This window comes from Melospiza melodia, chromosome 1 (genome assembly GCF_035770615.1).
Source record: "Melospiza melodia melodia isolate bMelMel2 chromosome 1, bMelMel2.pri, whole genome shotgun sequence".
Classification (NCBI taxonomy): domain Eukaryota; kingdom Metazoa; phylum Chordata; class Aves; order Passeriformes; family Passerellidae; genus Melospiza; species Melospiza melodia.
Genome location: NC_086194.1, coordinates 45,267,934 through 45,284,526, shown reverse-complemented (window position 1 = coordinate 45,284,526; position 16,593 = coordinate 45,267,934). Strand labels below are relative to the sequence as shown.

The following is a 16,593-nucleotide window of genomic DNA, read 5'->3' as shown; positions in this document are numbered from 1 at the left end:
TGCAACATATTTGCTACTGAACTTCATCCTAGTGGGATTGCAGGATTTCCTATGCAATCTCAGTTTACAGGTGGGGTCAGGCCTCAGAGCCCCCTTTCAAAGCACAGCCTTAAAAGTGTTCCTTTGGGTACCTCACCAGGAGCAGAACACGAACATGGGTCTGTGAAGAGAGGGCCTGTGGCTCCCAGTCAGTCCAGTTATGCTTCACATCTCAGTCTCTCTGCAGGATGGTGCCCAAGGAGTGCAGCACTTGCCAGTTCAGCTGCTCTCCCCTGCAAAGCTCCAGAGTAAACAAGGGCTTAGCTTCCAGAGCAGCAAGATCCCTGACAGCAAGGCCGCGGTGACACATTAGTCAAGAGACAGGGTTAAAAATAACCACTCAGAAGAGACACCTATTGTGGAAATACAATATTGTTTGAGATGCTGGCCTCATGCACATGAAATTTTCTCTGCCACAAAACTAGTAAGGGCCTGCTAAAGCACTGAATCACTACTTATTTAATCAGCTAATTGTGTGCTGTGTTGCAGTGTGACTTAAACCATATGCATGGGTGGGTTGATCCTAGCTGTGGGTTGGGGCTGAATGAAATAAGAGCTGCCATCAAGATCCTAGGGAAAAAGCAAAGATCGGACAACAGCAAGAGGAACAGGGGCTGGGAAAGGAGTGTATGGACTGCCTGTCCCAGCTTGCTGGCTCTGATGGCTCCCCACTGCCCATCTGTTCTTTCTCCTCGCAACTCATCCTCAGCCACGAGTGTTTCCCCCTGCAGACATGCTCTTCAGACAGAGATCTCGGCTGGGCAGCACAGAGAGCTTGGCTGTCCTTTGCAGATGTAGCTGCTCCCCTCTGTCCATGCCCCCCCGCCCCCCCATAGGGACATGGCAGCAGCCCCCTTCCCTCTGCTGTCTTCCTGGTGGGCCTGGGGACTCAGTCATCTATCCTGCCATGCCACCCCCCTCCAAAATCCCCTGGCCCTGCCTTCAACCCCTGCTCCCTGCCCTGATCGGTGGCTTTTTAACAGAGCCTCCGTTCTCCCTACCCCTCCTTTTGTAAATTTAAATGCTGCTCGCCGGTACTGCTGACGTCCTGCTGGCCCACCTCTTGACTCCCCCTCCCTGCTTCAAGTCCACTTCCCTCCAGTATAAAAGGCACATGCCCCCATCAGCTGCCCTGCTTCTGCTTGGAGCAGCGACTACCTGACAGCAGCTTCTGTGCACGCAGGTGAGTGCCTTCCCCTGTCTGCTTCAGCGCTTGTCCAGGCTCTTTCTTGCTGAATTTCCTTTTTTTCCTTTTGGGCTGTAGCTTACCCGGGTTCACATTCACAGCCGTGCCCTGTGCTCAGTAACTTTTGCCCAGTTTTTGTTAGCGCAGCGGCCCGTTCCGAGGCGGGGTGGCTGTGCCTGCAGGCAGAGCGCGGCCGGGACCCGCAGCACAGCCCCGCGCCTCCCGGCCCTGAACCAGCCCGCCCCGGGCCTGCGCTCACACGGGCTCCGATCCCTGGGGCTGCCTCCAACAGGAAAGCTTTCCATCCGAGGGGGTGTACACAGCCGCTGATCTCAACAAAGATGCTGCTTTAGGGTGTAAAGAGTTAATAGCATCTTGTCTTCCGAGGACAGCCGTGATAGGGGTGTACCTGATGCATCTGCAGCAGAGCTTGAGTTTGGTATGATAAGAGCCCTGTGTGCCCAGAGGGAGAGCCAGGCTGATCTCCAACTCCTTGTGAAGCAGACCCATGGCAAGCTGTGATACTGCTACTTCACTGTAGCTTCATTTATGGTGTTAATTTTCCCCTCTGATGTCGATGAAAGTTGCCAGACTTCTGTCACAGATGTTGCTCAGCCGAAGTTTAAAGACTCTGCCTGGGCACCAAGCAGAAGTGGCAAGTTGATCAAATGACTGTGGCACTGAATTTTGCTGAGCTTCAGGAGCAAAATTATTCCTGAAACTTTTAATCGTGTCAAGTTTGGTTGCAACTAGTCAGTTTTTCATGATTATTTAACAGTTGAAAATGGAAGCACTCAGCTTGACTGTGTGAGGTCTTGTTCTTTTTCAATTTTCCTTTTGGAAGGAAGCTGCAGGTCTGGACCTGAGGAGATCACAGACCATCTCAGCCATACAACTCTTGAAAAGTCTGTGCATAGGTAACCAGGCTTTTTGCTTAGTGACAACATGGAGCTAGAAATGCTCAGGATCAAGTTTGTAGCAGTACCTCAGCCTCTGTTTCTTCCCATATAAACAGTGGTGGGACAATTAAGTGTAGGAAAAATTAGGGAGGATTAGACGTTCTGAGTGCCCTGATTATTTAGGGTGGCATATTACTTATTGAGGAGCAGTGAGAATGACACGCTTCACAGAAACACTAGCCAGGAGAAGGGTATGAACAAAAAGTTCAATATATATCAGTGCTGTTCAAAGTGGCTGCAGTGGCACAGGACCAGCTGGTGGGGACTGAAGCACAGCAGTGCTTAGGAAAAATTGTGTGCTAAAAGCTTTTCCCTGTATTTTTGTCTTCCATCAACAATGAGCTCAAGGCAAACTCTTCTTTCTGTAACTCTGTTCCCAAAAAAACCCAAGACACAAAACCAGGGAGCAAGTAACCGGGAAAACCTGTCAGCAGCCCTGTAAACACACCACAGAGATGCCTCAAAACACCTTCTTTTTGTCTCACTGAACCTAAGGTTTTGCTAAAAATGGAGCAGCAGGAGAGGTACCCCAGCTGAAGGCAGAATTCACCCCATGTGGGTGAATTCTACATGCTAAGACAATTTAATTCTGATTGTCATGAGATTGTTTCAAGTCAGAAAAAGTTAATTTGCAGTTCTGAAATCATGATTTCCTCTAAGCTGCCTGGTAAGCCACTGTCAGTTTCACCCTTGATAAACCTTCACTGAATACTAGGGGTGAAGGAGATTTGATTGCATTTCAGTGAAAGACACAACCAACTTCTTGATGTGTTTTTGCTGTGTTGCCTGTTTGGTGTATTTGGGAGCATCTTGCATCAAAGATTTTCATTCCTGCTCTGCCTTCACTGAAAGCAGGCTAAGATTTTGGCAGCAACTGGGGAAAAATTCCACCTATACACAAAGAGAAGTCACTGTGTAGGCACAGCTGAGAGGTTTTCCTACAGCCTCTCTACCTGTATGTCTACATTACTTACATGATGCTTAAGCAAATAGGCTCCTGCTCTATAGGCAGAGGCTCCAGGATGTCAAGTGCAGAGGCAGACCTTGCATGTCACAAGACAGACTGTCCTGGTGTGACAGCTGGGAGAGCTGCCATGAGGAAGCTTGTACAAAATGCAAGAGACAGTGGTAACCAGAGCCTGGCTCCCTCCCCTTCCTGGATGCAACTTTCCCAGCTCAGCACCTTCTGTTCTGCTCAGCCCATCCTATGGAAGCTAGGATGGATTTCTCATTCTGTTGCATCTGTGTGCATTTATAGGACTGGGACATCTACCAGTGGAAACTGTAACTGTAAATTGTAATTTTGCATGCTGGCAAAAAAGGGGGTAATGGTACAAGAGGAGCATTGCCATTCATACTGAAATGCATTTAGTTGTAAAAAGAGTGTGTAAAACACAAATGTTAGACACATTTTACAAGCAAGGAGAAGATGCTGGTGGTAGTGGCTAAAACATACTTGGGTGGCCAATGCCTGTGGTTATACAGAGAGCCATACAGAATCAGCAGTGAGCTCAGGGGCAGGACTCAAGTGTCCTGTGAAAGCTTTCACTTCTGGAGAGAAAAACTCTCCAGTTCTTACCTCAGTAGATGGCCCATTTCATAACCTTTGCCTTCAAACAGAAATGCCCAGGACATCTCCAGCATGAGTGTTCCACAAAACTTAGAGCCATGAAATGGCTTTGATGGATGGGAACATACTGTTAAAGTTGACACATTCCTTCACCTTGAGAGCTTTAACTCATATGTGTTCCCCATGTTCACTCTTCTCCTTACAGCCTTCCCAGAACTGCTCCATCATGTGGCATCCAATCTCCTGGACACCACGTGCCCAGTGGTCACCAAACCACTTAAAGCTAGTCACTGTCTATGTCCTGATGCTCTTGGTGTCGCTCAGCTTTGCCTCGGGACAGAGCAGGCCATTTAAACACCAGATAGACAACAGAAGTAAGTATGAGTCTCACCTGACATGGTGACCCCACAGTCTGTGCTGCACTGAGGGATCAGAGCTGGGCTGTCAGGCAAAGTTCAAGAGCAAATCACGCAGGTGCTTCCATGGTGTCACCTTGGTGTGAGGCCCTGTGCTTCCATTTGCACTTGTCAGTGCATATACAGAACCTCATGTCCTTCTCACAGCCCTTAATTAGCCAAGGCAAATAGCATTATTTTTGATAAATATCAGAGAAGACACTAATGTGCAAAGGACAGACAAGAAAATGTAAAGAGATATACATCAAATATTTAAGCACTAAATTTTCAGCTGTGTTCTGTAGACGTACATAACTACTTCTATGTACTAAAAAAAAAGCAATGGCCCAGAAGCTTAAGTTCACTTTACAGACATCTTCAGTTCTGTCTGGGACTCTGAATTTTCTGCAAGTCCAAATATAAGTGGTTGAAGTATCTCCATTCAGAGATGCTGTGAAGAACTGAGAGTATCCAGGTCAGGGATGACACCATGTATCCCAAGTTTAAACTAGCACACAATCCAAAAGATCTTTGAGGAAATCACCAAGAAATCTCATCTTCCCCACGGAGTATAGGCTGATAATGGAAGGTGGAGTGGGAGAGAGGGGTTGTGGACAGCAAATTGTGTGGGCTCAGTGCCACACCTGTCCCCATTAAAGAAAATAGAGGTGTTGGGAACTTCAGGTTTTAGGTACACAGGTGAAAGTTTCTTGGGTTTTGTCGAGCAGGAAGGCTGTTAAACATGGTGCTAAAGACTTAAAAGATCAATTTACAGAGAAATTTAAAGGCAAGGTGATTTTTTTCCTCTATTCAAGCATCAAAATGCACAGGGGAAATTCCTCCTCCCTTGAGTTGAGGGACAAGAAAATCTCAGTCAAGAACCTTTCATGTGATGGGGGTGATATATAATGCACTTAAATTGTAATTTATTCCTATTCCTGACAGTTGTCTGTCTCTGGAATAATTTGGGATTTCCTTTAGGGTGGCATCATCTCCAACATGTTTTAGAATTTCCTTGCTGCTCTATCTTTTAAAATATAGTCTTTAATGCTTTTTAAATATTCTTTTTAATATAGTCTTTTAATAAAACTATAAATCTTTGCAGACCTGCCCCAAAAGTGCAGTAACCACAAAAATCAGAACTTTAAAAGAAAAAAAAATTAGTCATCCATGAAAACAACTTCCTAAGTGAACAAGAATTAACTTTTCATGTTTACCTCTCATGTAGGAACCCCCTCTGCAATCCAGTGAATTTCTTAACCTGTGGAAATAGTGTACCTGGTACCTACTGCAGAAAATTGGATGGGCCTTTAGCTCATGTTAGAAATGCAGGTTGCAGCCCAGATGGATAAGATTAATTTTGCAATGGAATCCTCTTCCTTTGGGCTCTACATATGGAAAGTAACTCTCAAAGGCACCAGTAAGCTGTGTGTCTGGCTATGGCCTTTCCTTTCTTTTTTTTCTCCTGGGCTCCAAGTAAGCTGTCTAACATCCTCAAGATGGTCAGAAAACACTGCCTCCGAGTACAGTGGTACATCCTCATGGAATGCTTTGAATTCCAGGTCCTGAGATTGACCCCTTTTGGTATGTGGGCCGCGGTGTTCGCCCCATCGGTCGCTTTGGGAAGAGGCAGCTGAGAAGCAGCAGTGGCAGCCTGAGGCCTGTGAGCAGACACCTGGATTTCATCTTGAATGCTTTGTGGGAGCAAAAATCCTTGGACACAGAGGACAGTGACTGGTGATCTCTGTTCCCCAAGGTGGCAACCCAACCTCTGTTCTTTGAATTGTGTCCTCCCCTGCACCTCAGACCTACAGTTCTGCTTTTGCCTAGCAATCACACCGTGCTCTTCTTTCTGCTCCTTGTGCAAGTACCTTCAAAAAGAAATATGTTCAGGGTGCAGGTAAAAGACAATGCATGGACACCAGCACTGAGTGCCACCACTGCTTATAAAAATGTTTCTTCATTGTGCATCCCCAGCAATCTCCCAATCCTGTTCACTGCTAGGTTTATCCAAAACCCACACGGCTTTTGGGCTGGGATTTAAACTCTGCAGTGTTAAATGTATCATGAAACCTTCCTGTCACATTTCAAAGTCAATGGCTGTTGATATATAAAAATAAAAAGCAATGGTTGGAAGAAAGACAAAAGGCTCTTACCAATTTTTAATGTACCTGCATTAATGGCATGAAATGCTGGTTCTCTGTGTGTAGCTTTTATAGAGATTGTTAACATCCACTCTTAAGAATGCCTTGCTGAAGTGCCCACTGGCCCTCCACAATTCTTCCTGTACTGCTGGAGAGATATATTAATGAACAAAGAGGAGCTCCTATTGAAGATAAGTATTTTCTCCCTGCTGAAGAAAAAAAAAATTGGCTAATTGAACTCCTTGGAGTAGTTTTGTGCCTTCTGCATATAATCAGAAACCATAATCCAAAAGGAGCAAGGGCCTGAATGAACTGATTCCCTTTAAAACAATGTAATTATTTCCAAGTACATTGTCTGAGTCAGTTAAAGTCGCTCTTTGAGGATCACAAGCCATGTACTATCTAGTCCATTAGTCCACATCAATAAGGCTGGAGATGCAGCTCAATACCTCTATTTACTCATGTTAATATACCTTTGTTATATTACTTTTATAAGAAGTGTTACTTACAATGTGTTTCATCTTGATTAATAACTATTGGCAGGAATAATACAGTTTTATCTATGGCTCATATCCAAAAAAGATCGTTTACAACTTAGGTAATAACTGATGGTTAAATCCAGGCCATGAATCATTCTGCAAAGGATAAAGCTGAATGGACTTCCACTTCTAGTTGTGCTTTGTGAGAATTACTACTAAAACTGAATAATGACTGAATTAACCATTGCAGACATTTTAACCCTTCTTTCTCTTTTTGCAAATGGCCTGTCAGGAAAGGACGGGTTTTTATTATAATAAGGGAGTTACTTTCATTAATAATACAACAAAGCTGCTGACCCAAACTATTACTTAAAACACACCAATTTTACTGAATGCATTCCCAGTGGAGAAGATATGCTGATAAATATTTTGATCCATATTCATTGCAAGGAACTTTGGAAGTGCGAGACCAAGATTATTGGCAGGGTTCTTGCTCAGTTTTTGTAGCAATCCCAGAGAGAGATCAAGAAATTCTGCCTGAGAAACTGCTTGAGATGGTATTTCAGCCAACAGACTTGATGGTTTGGAGAAGACTTACCAGCACATGTTCCTAGCAGGATTCCTCCCACCCCAGCCCTAGAGGAGGAGGAGGAGGAGGAGGAAGAGGAGGAGGAGGAGGAGGAGTTGTGAACCGAGCGTGTGCCCTTGCTCTCGGCAAACCCTGGCACCCCTGTGGAGATGCCTGTGTCCCAGCTGTGACGGTGTCACGTGTGTGGCTGTGAGTTCTGCATGCTTCCAGGCCAAAGTGCACATAAATCCAAACAACAGAGAAGAAATTTTTCTTTTTCTTTATGAATCAAGTCGTTGAAAAGGCATTCTTTTCATAAATCGCTTTTACTCTTTTATAATTTCTCTTGACAATAATTCTTGGTGAGTATGCAGATAACAACAACAAGGCAAGCTTAATATTCACTCAAACTTAATCAAATAGGTCATATAGTCTTCATTTTACCCATTAAAATATTTTCATTTATAAAAATTAATCTAAATATAAATATTAACACTAAAGATTGAAATCACCTGATGACAAAATAATTCTTTGTGTGCTATAACATATGCTTTTATGATTTTTTTAAAACAGTAAATTATATCTTTGCACGTATTTGGCACGATAAACATTTGTAAAAATTCAAATGCTTAGAGCAGGTGGGATTTTTTTTTAAGTTTTTTTTTTTTTTGCAATGCCTACACAGTACACATTTGTCTGTCAAAGAAGACTGAATATTTTAACATTGTAACACGATAATAGTTGCTTTTCATGCCTCTTAAGGAAAACAACCTACTCCAAACTTTGTTGGCTTGTTTAAATCACACTAACAGAACAAAAGCCAGAGAGTTATTCTATTAAAATTAGTCATTTCTGTATTGATATTACATACACAATATTAGTTATTATTTATTAGACGAATATGCAGACCAACCACCATTAATGACATTTCATAACACGCATACCTGCATAAACCAGAACCTGGGAATGTATTGTATACATACACAAGAACAGTCAATGGAGGAGGAGACTGAAAAACAAAAAAATTACTAGGCATCCTACTCTGTTTAATTTCCTTTTCTGGATTGCACAAATAAATAAAATCTATTTGTTTTATATATATATTTATATATTAAACAGAGTGGGCCAAATTCTTCCCTCACATCTGTGCAAACCAATTTCAGAGAACTAGTATTGTGTGAGAGTAAAAGAAGGCCTAATTTCACCCAGAATTGGGTCAGATCTTGGGCAGATGAAAATTCCTCGAAGGAATGGAGTCACACTTATGTATTTTAAGTGGGAAGATGGTTGTATTTATTCCAAGGGTTCCTCACATGCAGCTGGACATCAGAGTACTGACAAGCTAGATGTCAAATGTGGATGGCAGATTTGTAACTGGCACCGTCTTTCCAATCAACCCATCCAGCCATTACTTGTTTTCCCCACTCTATGCCCTAAATCCAGCCTAGTCAGGAAATTTGCCCAGTTTTGCAGGAATTTGCCCAGCCACAGACATTTCATGGCCTGGTGTCCCAGGGAACTGCCTTCCTGCTGCATGGCAGGTAACATGTGGCACTCTCCTTGTGGGTGTTCACTGGGAGCCCAGGGAATGAAGGAACTCCTCCTTCCTGGCACCCACAGCTCTTGGGAGAGCTCAGCAGTCCTTAATGCTGAGGGGAACTTGCCAGCCCATGCTTTCCTTCATAGCACATTTCACATCAACCCCATCTGCACCTGGGTACCTGCTCTGCAACTGGTGTGGAAGGTAAGGGATTCACTGGCTTATCACCTCCTCTGACTACCTTCTTTGTATTCTTCAGAGCAAAAAAAAAGCACAGATTTGCAATGTTCTCCCACAAAAGGGTGAGAGGGACACCCTGTAAACAGCATCCTCCCTCCTGGGCATCTGCCAAATGGCCTTCTAGTTTGACTCACCTGTTAAGGGTCTCAAGAAATGAAAGAGAGAATATTACTATTCACAATCCAATTCAGAGTGGTCCAGTAACAGTGGGGTCCATTGGCACCAGCAAAGGCCCCAGCTACTCTCTGGTGGCTCCAGATTAGTATAGGAGCTGATGTCTGGGCTACATTTGCCTCCTTCTCAGAAACACCAGTAAACATCAGAAAGGAATCTCTTGCAAGCTGCAGCCACCCCTCAACCACCAGTCAGTCAGCAGAGATCCCCAACACTTTCACCTCTTTTTTCCAATCTTAAAGGTTTGGACACAATTTATTCTGAACTGCAGCACGGTTGGCCACCACCAAGTGGACAATGGTGCCAAGAACAAGACATATGAAGGTGTGGGTTTTCTTTAACAGTGTTCAGATGTTTCCAGACACTGGGATCCCAACTCAGCAGACATCTGCTCCACATGTGTAGCCACCAGTTCCTGGTTCAGCATGACACCCCTGCTGCCTAGAGCAATATCCCTAGCTATGGAGCTGGAACATTCAATCTGCAAGATGTACTCTCAGAGAACAGGGAATTCTTCCTCTTCCTACCAAACCTCCCAAGACTTCCACTGACTCCCTGGGAGCAGAGTGAGGTACACAAATTCTCCTCTCCCTCCACGCAGCTGAAAAGCAGCACACACTGCACAGAGTTGTTCTTATTGCTCGACAAGACAGATGCCCACATGAATAGTAAGAGGCCAGCAAATATGGATCACAGGTCTGCTTTGGCAGATTAATTGGCCTATAATTATGACTGATTGAGTGTACAAAAACATACTGCAGTTTAAAGACTACATACTTTAGTACAATCAATAGGGAGAAAAGTGCATCTTAAAATGTGGAGCCTTGCTTTTGAAACATAGCATCCTGTCTAGAGTCCTCTGAGAACTTTAAGGCAGAGTTTCCTGTAGCGGACCACAATGCTGAAGACTTGGACAGCTTTCTCAGTGAGGTATCCAAATGAAGCCCTATAACTGAGGCTCTGTGGGTTCTTGAGGGTCCATTTTCAGCTGGACATACACAATGGCTGTTAAGAAAAGGCACTCTAGTGTACAGCCTTAGGCAGTGTGTTATTGGCAGTAGGGAAGAGTACATTTAGTACATCACAGCAGATCCTATAGCAGGTTCCTAGAACAGAGAGGGACAGGAAAGAAGAAAACCATGAGTGAAGAACTAAACAAACCTGCTGAAGAACACAGCTGGGTCCTTTCCCTTCTCACCTCCTCACGTATTTCCCACATGTCCTGTGGCAGACTGCTTTGGGACAGTCAGCTTTTTCCCTTATCCCTCTATGGCTGCTGCAGAAGAAATGACTGACAGCTGTCCTGGGTGTCCTGAGTGAAGCCTCTTTGTTCAAATCCTGCAGAGCCAATGTGTGACCTGTCTACCCCTTAAATTCAACTTAGATAACCTCTGAACATTTCTCAGCAATTAGTGAAATTCAAGGTGACTCTCACCTGCCAAGTTACAATGCACAGCTGGTTCTGTGAGGGTCTGGTTCAGAAGTCTGAAATGCAGGGCATAACTAATTTATTTATTCTTTAAAAAATAGGGGTAGCACGTTCCTGGAGACCTGGCAGCCAGGCTACATTATCACAAGCTGACATTCAGGAGCTGCTATTCTATAGTATATAGTCAGATGTCTTCCAGGACACTAGTCATATTTGTTCAAGAGTTGCCTCAGCAGTCTCTACTATTTTTTTCTCAAATTATCAAGAGAAGATTTCTGAAGGTACTGAAATACAGCTGCCTACACAGATACTGCTATCTCTCTATTTGAATGATCTTAACAGAGTTTTAAAAATATTTGTTTACCATTAAGTCCTTGGCAGTGCTTTTCCTTTCTTTAGTTCTTTGTGTTAGAGATCCTTGAAGCATGAAGTTTCTGTTAAACGTTCTAACAGTGGTAACTGGAGAGCCATCTATTTTTTCACCTGGGAAAAATACAAAAGGGGAGATTTTTCACATAAGAGATTGAAGCAGATATAAAAACACTTCTGAAGAGTCACAGTTTCTAGAGAGATAAAACTTCCCCTAAGATGTATGAGAAAAGTTGGATTTAATTTAAATTAAAACCAGCAGGCTGTGGTACTCCAGATAAATTAAAGTTTGAGGCCATGTCAACCAGTGGAATTACAAAAGAATAGTGCAGTGAACAAAACCCTAGAATTTTCAGAGATAATGCACTGCAGAGTTAAAAACCCCCCAAAAAACAGCCAAAATCCACAAAAAATCATGAAAGAAAAAAGTCACTTAATTTTATAAAGACATTTCACAGCCATCCTCTGACATACCAGGAATATTGCTGAGCCATTAATACAGACTGAAATCAGCAAATACAGACTTTAAGGAAATGGTGTGTTGTGGAGGGTGGCAGCCACGCTGTGGGGTGCCCAGCCATGCTGCAGCAGCAGCCCCCCTCTTGCAGGGCAAGTATTCAGCATTCCTCATTTGCTTTTTCCAGCCTTCTGCCTCTGCTCTTGTTTACTTGTCACTGTCACAACTTTCACTGAAGAGAAAGTGGTGATGTTTTTAAATGTGACAAAGGGGTATTTTATAAAATGCAAGTACATGGAAAATGAGGAGGATGGGACAGTCTACTAGGCTTTCTCTGTTCATTTCATGACTTGAACTTTTCCCTGCTTTGCTGACCTGTACATTCTATTGAATCTTAGAAAGAGAGTCCCTCTCATTTACAGAACACTTGAGGCGCACCTTTTATTGGTGGAGCTGGAAGTTTTCTCCTCTGCTGTCTTGATGTGTCTATTGTGTGCATCTGTAAACAACATACATGCATTACTCAATTCCATTATAGAGAAAGAGGCAAGATTTCCCCAATGTATTTTTTGAATACTACATAATGTTCTGGCACCTGGTTTGTTTGCTTTTGATCCCGTTTCCTTGTCAGGCGAACACAGGGAGCCACGTTCAAGCCTGCAACAGTGAGAGCTGATATTCTGCTCTCAATATCTGAAATCTTCAAAGAAAATAAAAGAGAGAGACAGACAGATGGGGAGGGGGGAAAAGAAGTTTTAAAATTACTGTGGATGCCACTACTGAAATAATAACCCTCCCCCAGTAAAATCCTCTTTAATAAGAAAATATAAACAGATGGCTAACTTCTTCAGCAATTCTGACACTTTCCTGCATTCTTTAGTCCTGACATTAAAAGGGACATAATTTGTTAGTAAAGATGGAGTAAAAGAACAATCCAACCTACCTTGTGACTCCAAGGAAGAGGCATTTTACTCCTTTTGAGGAAAAAAAGAAAGGAGGAGAGAAAACCTGCATCTGCTATCTCCCGATTACCTTTAGCTGCATAATCCCAAATTCATTCAAGATGTGTTTTTAAAGAGCTACATTCAAACAATGACTTTGTGGGACACATTTCCTAAGTCAAAATTAATTTCATACATGTGCAAAGTACATCCTCTGTCACAAAATCTAAACATTTGCTCTTAAATATTTATAGTTCAAATGTATATGCATATTAAACACAAGCATGCATAAAGGCAGGCATACACTATATAAAAATACTGAATGGTAAACAAATTGCCAGGGAAAAGTAGTCTGATATTGAGAGTAGTGGAGACAAGTATTGACAAAAGAGAAAGAAGAGTCAGAGAAGTCAGACATATAACCCAACAGCTGATTCACAATGACTCCAGAAGCCACAGTTGGCTTCACTCTGCAGAAAATCTTCCATCGGCCTCTTTGCATAGTTTAGGCCTCTCTCCTCCTCTCTCTCACCCCCATTAACAGATTTACCCTAAAATAGTGACCAAAGCCAAAAAAACACCACTGCCAGTTTGCCAAGCAGTTCTGACATCAGAGACACGTCAGGCTCTCAGATCTTTGCTCAGTCCTGAGTTGAGCATACTTCCACTAAGTAAAATCACCAGGTACTTCCCATTAAACCCTGACAGAGTCATGTCAGGGCATCTTGCTGGGTACAGACTGGGCAGTGAGCTGCAAGCAGTGTCAGCCCTTTGAGGACTGGCAGCATTATCTTGTTCAGCTTTTAGCACCAGATTGCAATGCGTTCTGAGCCCCAGACTTTCTGGAGCCTGCTAGAGTGGTGCTAGATCACCATGCACAAGAGTTCTTGCCTTTGGCTGGGATGTGTGCTGCTTAGCACCTAAATCCCATGGCAGGCATGCAAGCCCTAGGCTCTGTCCTTGGCTCAGCCTGTGGCTGCTATTGGCCTTTGCTGGTAGAAAGCTGCCAACAGTAGCATCTTTTGGAAAGTGCTGATTAGACAAACTGCCTCAGATCTATTTGCTGTCTGACCGGGGCCACGCACATGACACAGAGCGCACCATGGGAGCTGCCTGGCAGCAAGGAGCAGTCCAGCATTAGTACTGCAGTAAGAGGCTCTGCAGTGCCATGTCCAAAAGCAAGCTGAGGGAAGAAATAAAGAGATACAGTACATCTGGCTGGGCTGAGTTAACACTCAGTTAACACTCCGCTCAGCTTGTGATGCAGTCAGCATCCTCTGATCACCAGACTATGGCAGTACAGGAGAATATTCAAAGTGCGTACACTGAGGTGGGTGTTAGGCAAGGCAGTGTGAAACCTGCAGGTGGAGAGGAGCTGCTGTCCTCACCTGAAGCTCTGCATGATGAACCTGGGCAGCTGCTGTGGCCACCTGATCCTCCAGATCGGCCAGCTCAGATTCCTCAGTAACGCTGTTGATCTTGCGTGCGGCATCCTCCAGGTTGTTCAGCTGCCCCTCCAGCCCATACACCGTGCTGGCTGTCAGGTACACCTGCAGGGCCAAGGTGGGGACAGCTGTCAGTGATTCCTGGTTTGTGGGCATGCAGGTTTGACCAGACTGCATTTTCCATCATGCCTGCAAACTTCCCTGCTTGCTAGCCCACCACAGGGAGATTTACCTGGCAGAGGAAAGTCATGGGGAAATAATCTGAAAAACACACATCCACAAAGAGAAGGGACGAATGAGGTGGCTGCATTACAGATTTCACAGGAGCTACAATGGTATTCCAAACCAGATTTGTTCCAGATTGATTAGTGAAGAAAAAAGTTGAAAAGTTTGCTTTTTTATTATTGACATTCAATCACATAATACCCTAAGTCCACAAAGGGAAGGCAACAGATCACACCTCATATAAAGCTGTGTTTCTTTAACCCACTTGATGCCTTCTGGCTGTAAAAACTGCATGAATAACTGTTCAGCAGCAAATAGTTATTAACTTCCTATGGAGTAAATGTGCTTATATGTATGAGGATTTTCCATCCCATCCTGCTCTCACCCAAACAGGCAGCAGGCAAAACCTTCCCATCTCCTGGGCCTTTGAGTGACTCTGTGGAGGATCAACAGGCTTATTTGGGCCACATAAGAGAGAATTATTGACTTTGTAATTCAGAGTTCTTCCCTAAATGTGAAAAACTCTTACAATTTTGGCCCACCTCTGGTATCTATAACTACAGCTAAAGGTTTCATTTCCCATTCAGCCCTTCAGAGCAGTAATTAGTCACACACTGTGTTTTATAGTTTCTTTTATTTCACAAACCCCCTAAGGTACATGGAGGCCACTGGTGTATAGAAGAGGGTAATTTTCAAGCATTAGCTTTTGACATCTGAGCTTAAAATTGTGTAGAACCACATGAAAATACTGCTCTTTCTGCCCATTTACTCCTTAGCCAAGAGACTTGTTTCCATGAGGCTGGTAACAGCACAGTGGAAATGAAATACATATTCTGATTTCCCCCATTGTAATAGTAGTAAAGACCAGGTTGTTACAAACCTAGCATGAATTAAACATGGCTGTGGCTGACTTCAGGGTACAAAGGGCAAGCAAACAGGATCTGAAGCAGATCTTTGAGCTAATACCTTCATTTCATACATCTTCTACTCCAGTCATTACATCTGCCCACAATTCCTGGATCATTCAGTCCTTTGACATAAGAGATATTCAAATAATTTATGGTAATGCTGTGACTTTATGGATCAAAATGGTAGAGAATGACCAGATTGAAATTTGTTTCCTTTTTATTCCTTTTCTATTTCATTATTGTTTCTTAATTGCTTGAAATAGTTTTCTTTTTTCTTTGTGTCAGTTGTAGATAGGTTTTTTTCAAGCACGTGACTTTGCTAAGAAACAAAATCACTACATCTGTACAAACCACATCTTGTAAGAACACTTTCAAACTGCAGGCATGAAATCTTTGAAAAACATACCAAAAAGAAATAAGTGATCTAATGTAAAATTTCTGCTGAAGTACCTGGGGATACAGGTGGTCCATAAAGTCAACATGATGATTTAAACGAAAATGCTCCTGCTTTAGTGTGGTTTAATTATTCTTACTGTTCATTTAAATGATACATCTTTCAAGTATGACATACTGCAGCCAGTTCAGATTAAAAGACAGGTTTTTTTTAGATTTCCCTGTCACATCTAAAAGCTTAAAAAAAGAAGAAATGAAACATTTTGAACAGCAGCATCTTTAGAAAGTTAAAGAAAAGATGCATTTTAAGTGCTGTGGTAAAAATCTCTGCACAGTAAGATGTTATTTTCAAGAAGGGGAAGAAAATCTAAAGAAAATGGGACCGATAGAAAAATGTGGGAAAGAAAGGTCATCAGTGTTTCTGTAACTCAATCAGCCCCTACATTTGTGAAATGTTAATGAACATTTTCCAGCTGGAGCTAAAGAAAATATTTTTCTAAGAATGTTCCCTTCACCTGGACAATTGTTGCACTCCAAACAGCAATGGTGTTCTTGCAGGTCTACCCTAAATAATGCCCTGATTCACACATTCATATTTATATTGTGGAGACTTATTTTACTGTCATTTAGGTATGCACAACTTCCACAAAACCCCAACATTTTGCTTGCACAGATGGCCCTACATTCTCCACATTGTTGCATGCAGAGTCTTCAAAAGGCTAGAGAGAGCAAAAATGAACAAAGGGTTTATAAACACCCAGATTCTCCTGCAGAAGTTGCTGCAAAGAGGATGTGGTTCATGTAGATATGGCCCCAGCTGCAATGGGAAAATTTATGGTTTCCTGGATTTCTAAAGGCTCTTTACCATGGAGTGTAATAGTGAAACCTTCAAACTGTGAAGATTTTGTCATCTACTTCATGTCCTGTGTGGCACAGAGAAAGATGTTCTGTGGGGACACAGCAAGGCTGTGCTGGATACCTTGTGAATTCTGCAGAGAAATGGGAGAAGCTAAAGCAGAAATACTGCAGCAAGGGCAAAGCCAAAACAAGAAATGCTCTGCCTCTGTGTCCAGTGTCTGCTCAGTCAGAAATGCTCGGCCCAAATGAATGATTTGAGACCACAGCATCACAG

General features: G+C 43.1%; 2 protein-coding genes across 8 annotated transcripts in view; one reads left to right on the top strand and one right to left on the bottom strand.

Moving 5' to 3' along the window:
- The first annotated feature begins 1,099 nt into the window (after nucleotides 1-1,099).
- Nucleotides 1,100-6,296, top strand: LOC134429688 (prolactin-releasing peptide-like). The gene is made up of 3 exons (XM_063176960.1): nucleotides 1,100-1,222; nucleotides 3,960-4,128; nucleotides 5,712-6,296. Exons 2-3 carry the CDS (start codon nucleotides 3,981-3,983, stop codon nucleotides 5,888-5,890), a joined length of 327 nt encoding a protein of 108 aa, XP_063033030.1. The 5' UTR covers nucleotides 1,100-1,222; nucleotides 3,960-3,980; the 3' UTR covers nucleotides 5,891-6,296.
- A 1,331-nt stretch (nucleotides 6,297-7,627) lies between these two features.
- The window catches only part of MYRIP (myosin VIIA and Rab interacting protein), a 205,673-nt gene continuing 196,707 nt past the window's right edge, over nucleotides 7,628-16,593 (bottom strand). For 6 of the 7 annotated variants that reach the window (XM_063156288.1, XM_063156308.1, XM_063156317.1 and 3 more), the window contains 5 exons: nucleotides 13,879-14,040; nucleotides 12,145-12,249; nucleotides 11,988-12,048; nucleotides 11,088-11,206; nucleotides 7,628-10,400 (listed from right to left, as the gene is read on the bottom strand). In XM_063156288.1, the coding sequence (XP_063012358.1) occupies nucleotides 10,368-10,400; nucleotides 11,088-11,206; nucleotides 11,988-12,048; nucleotides 12,145-12,249; nucleotides 13,879-14,040 (480 nt within the window). In that variant the 3' untranslated portion in view covers nucleotides 7,628-10,367. The remainder of the gene's footprint in view (nucleotides 10,401-11,087; nucleotides 11,207-11,987; nucleotides 12,049-12,144; nucleotides 12,250-13,878; nucleotides 14,041-16,593) is intronic. The other variant, XM_063156333.1, reaches the window with a different exon arrangement.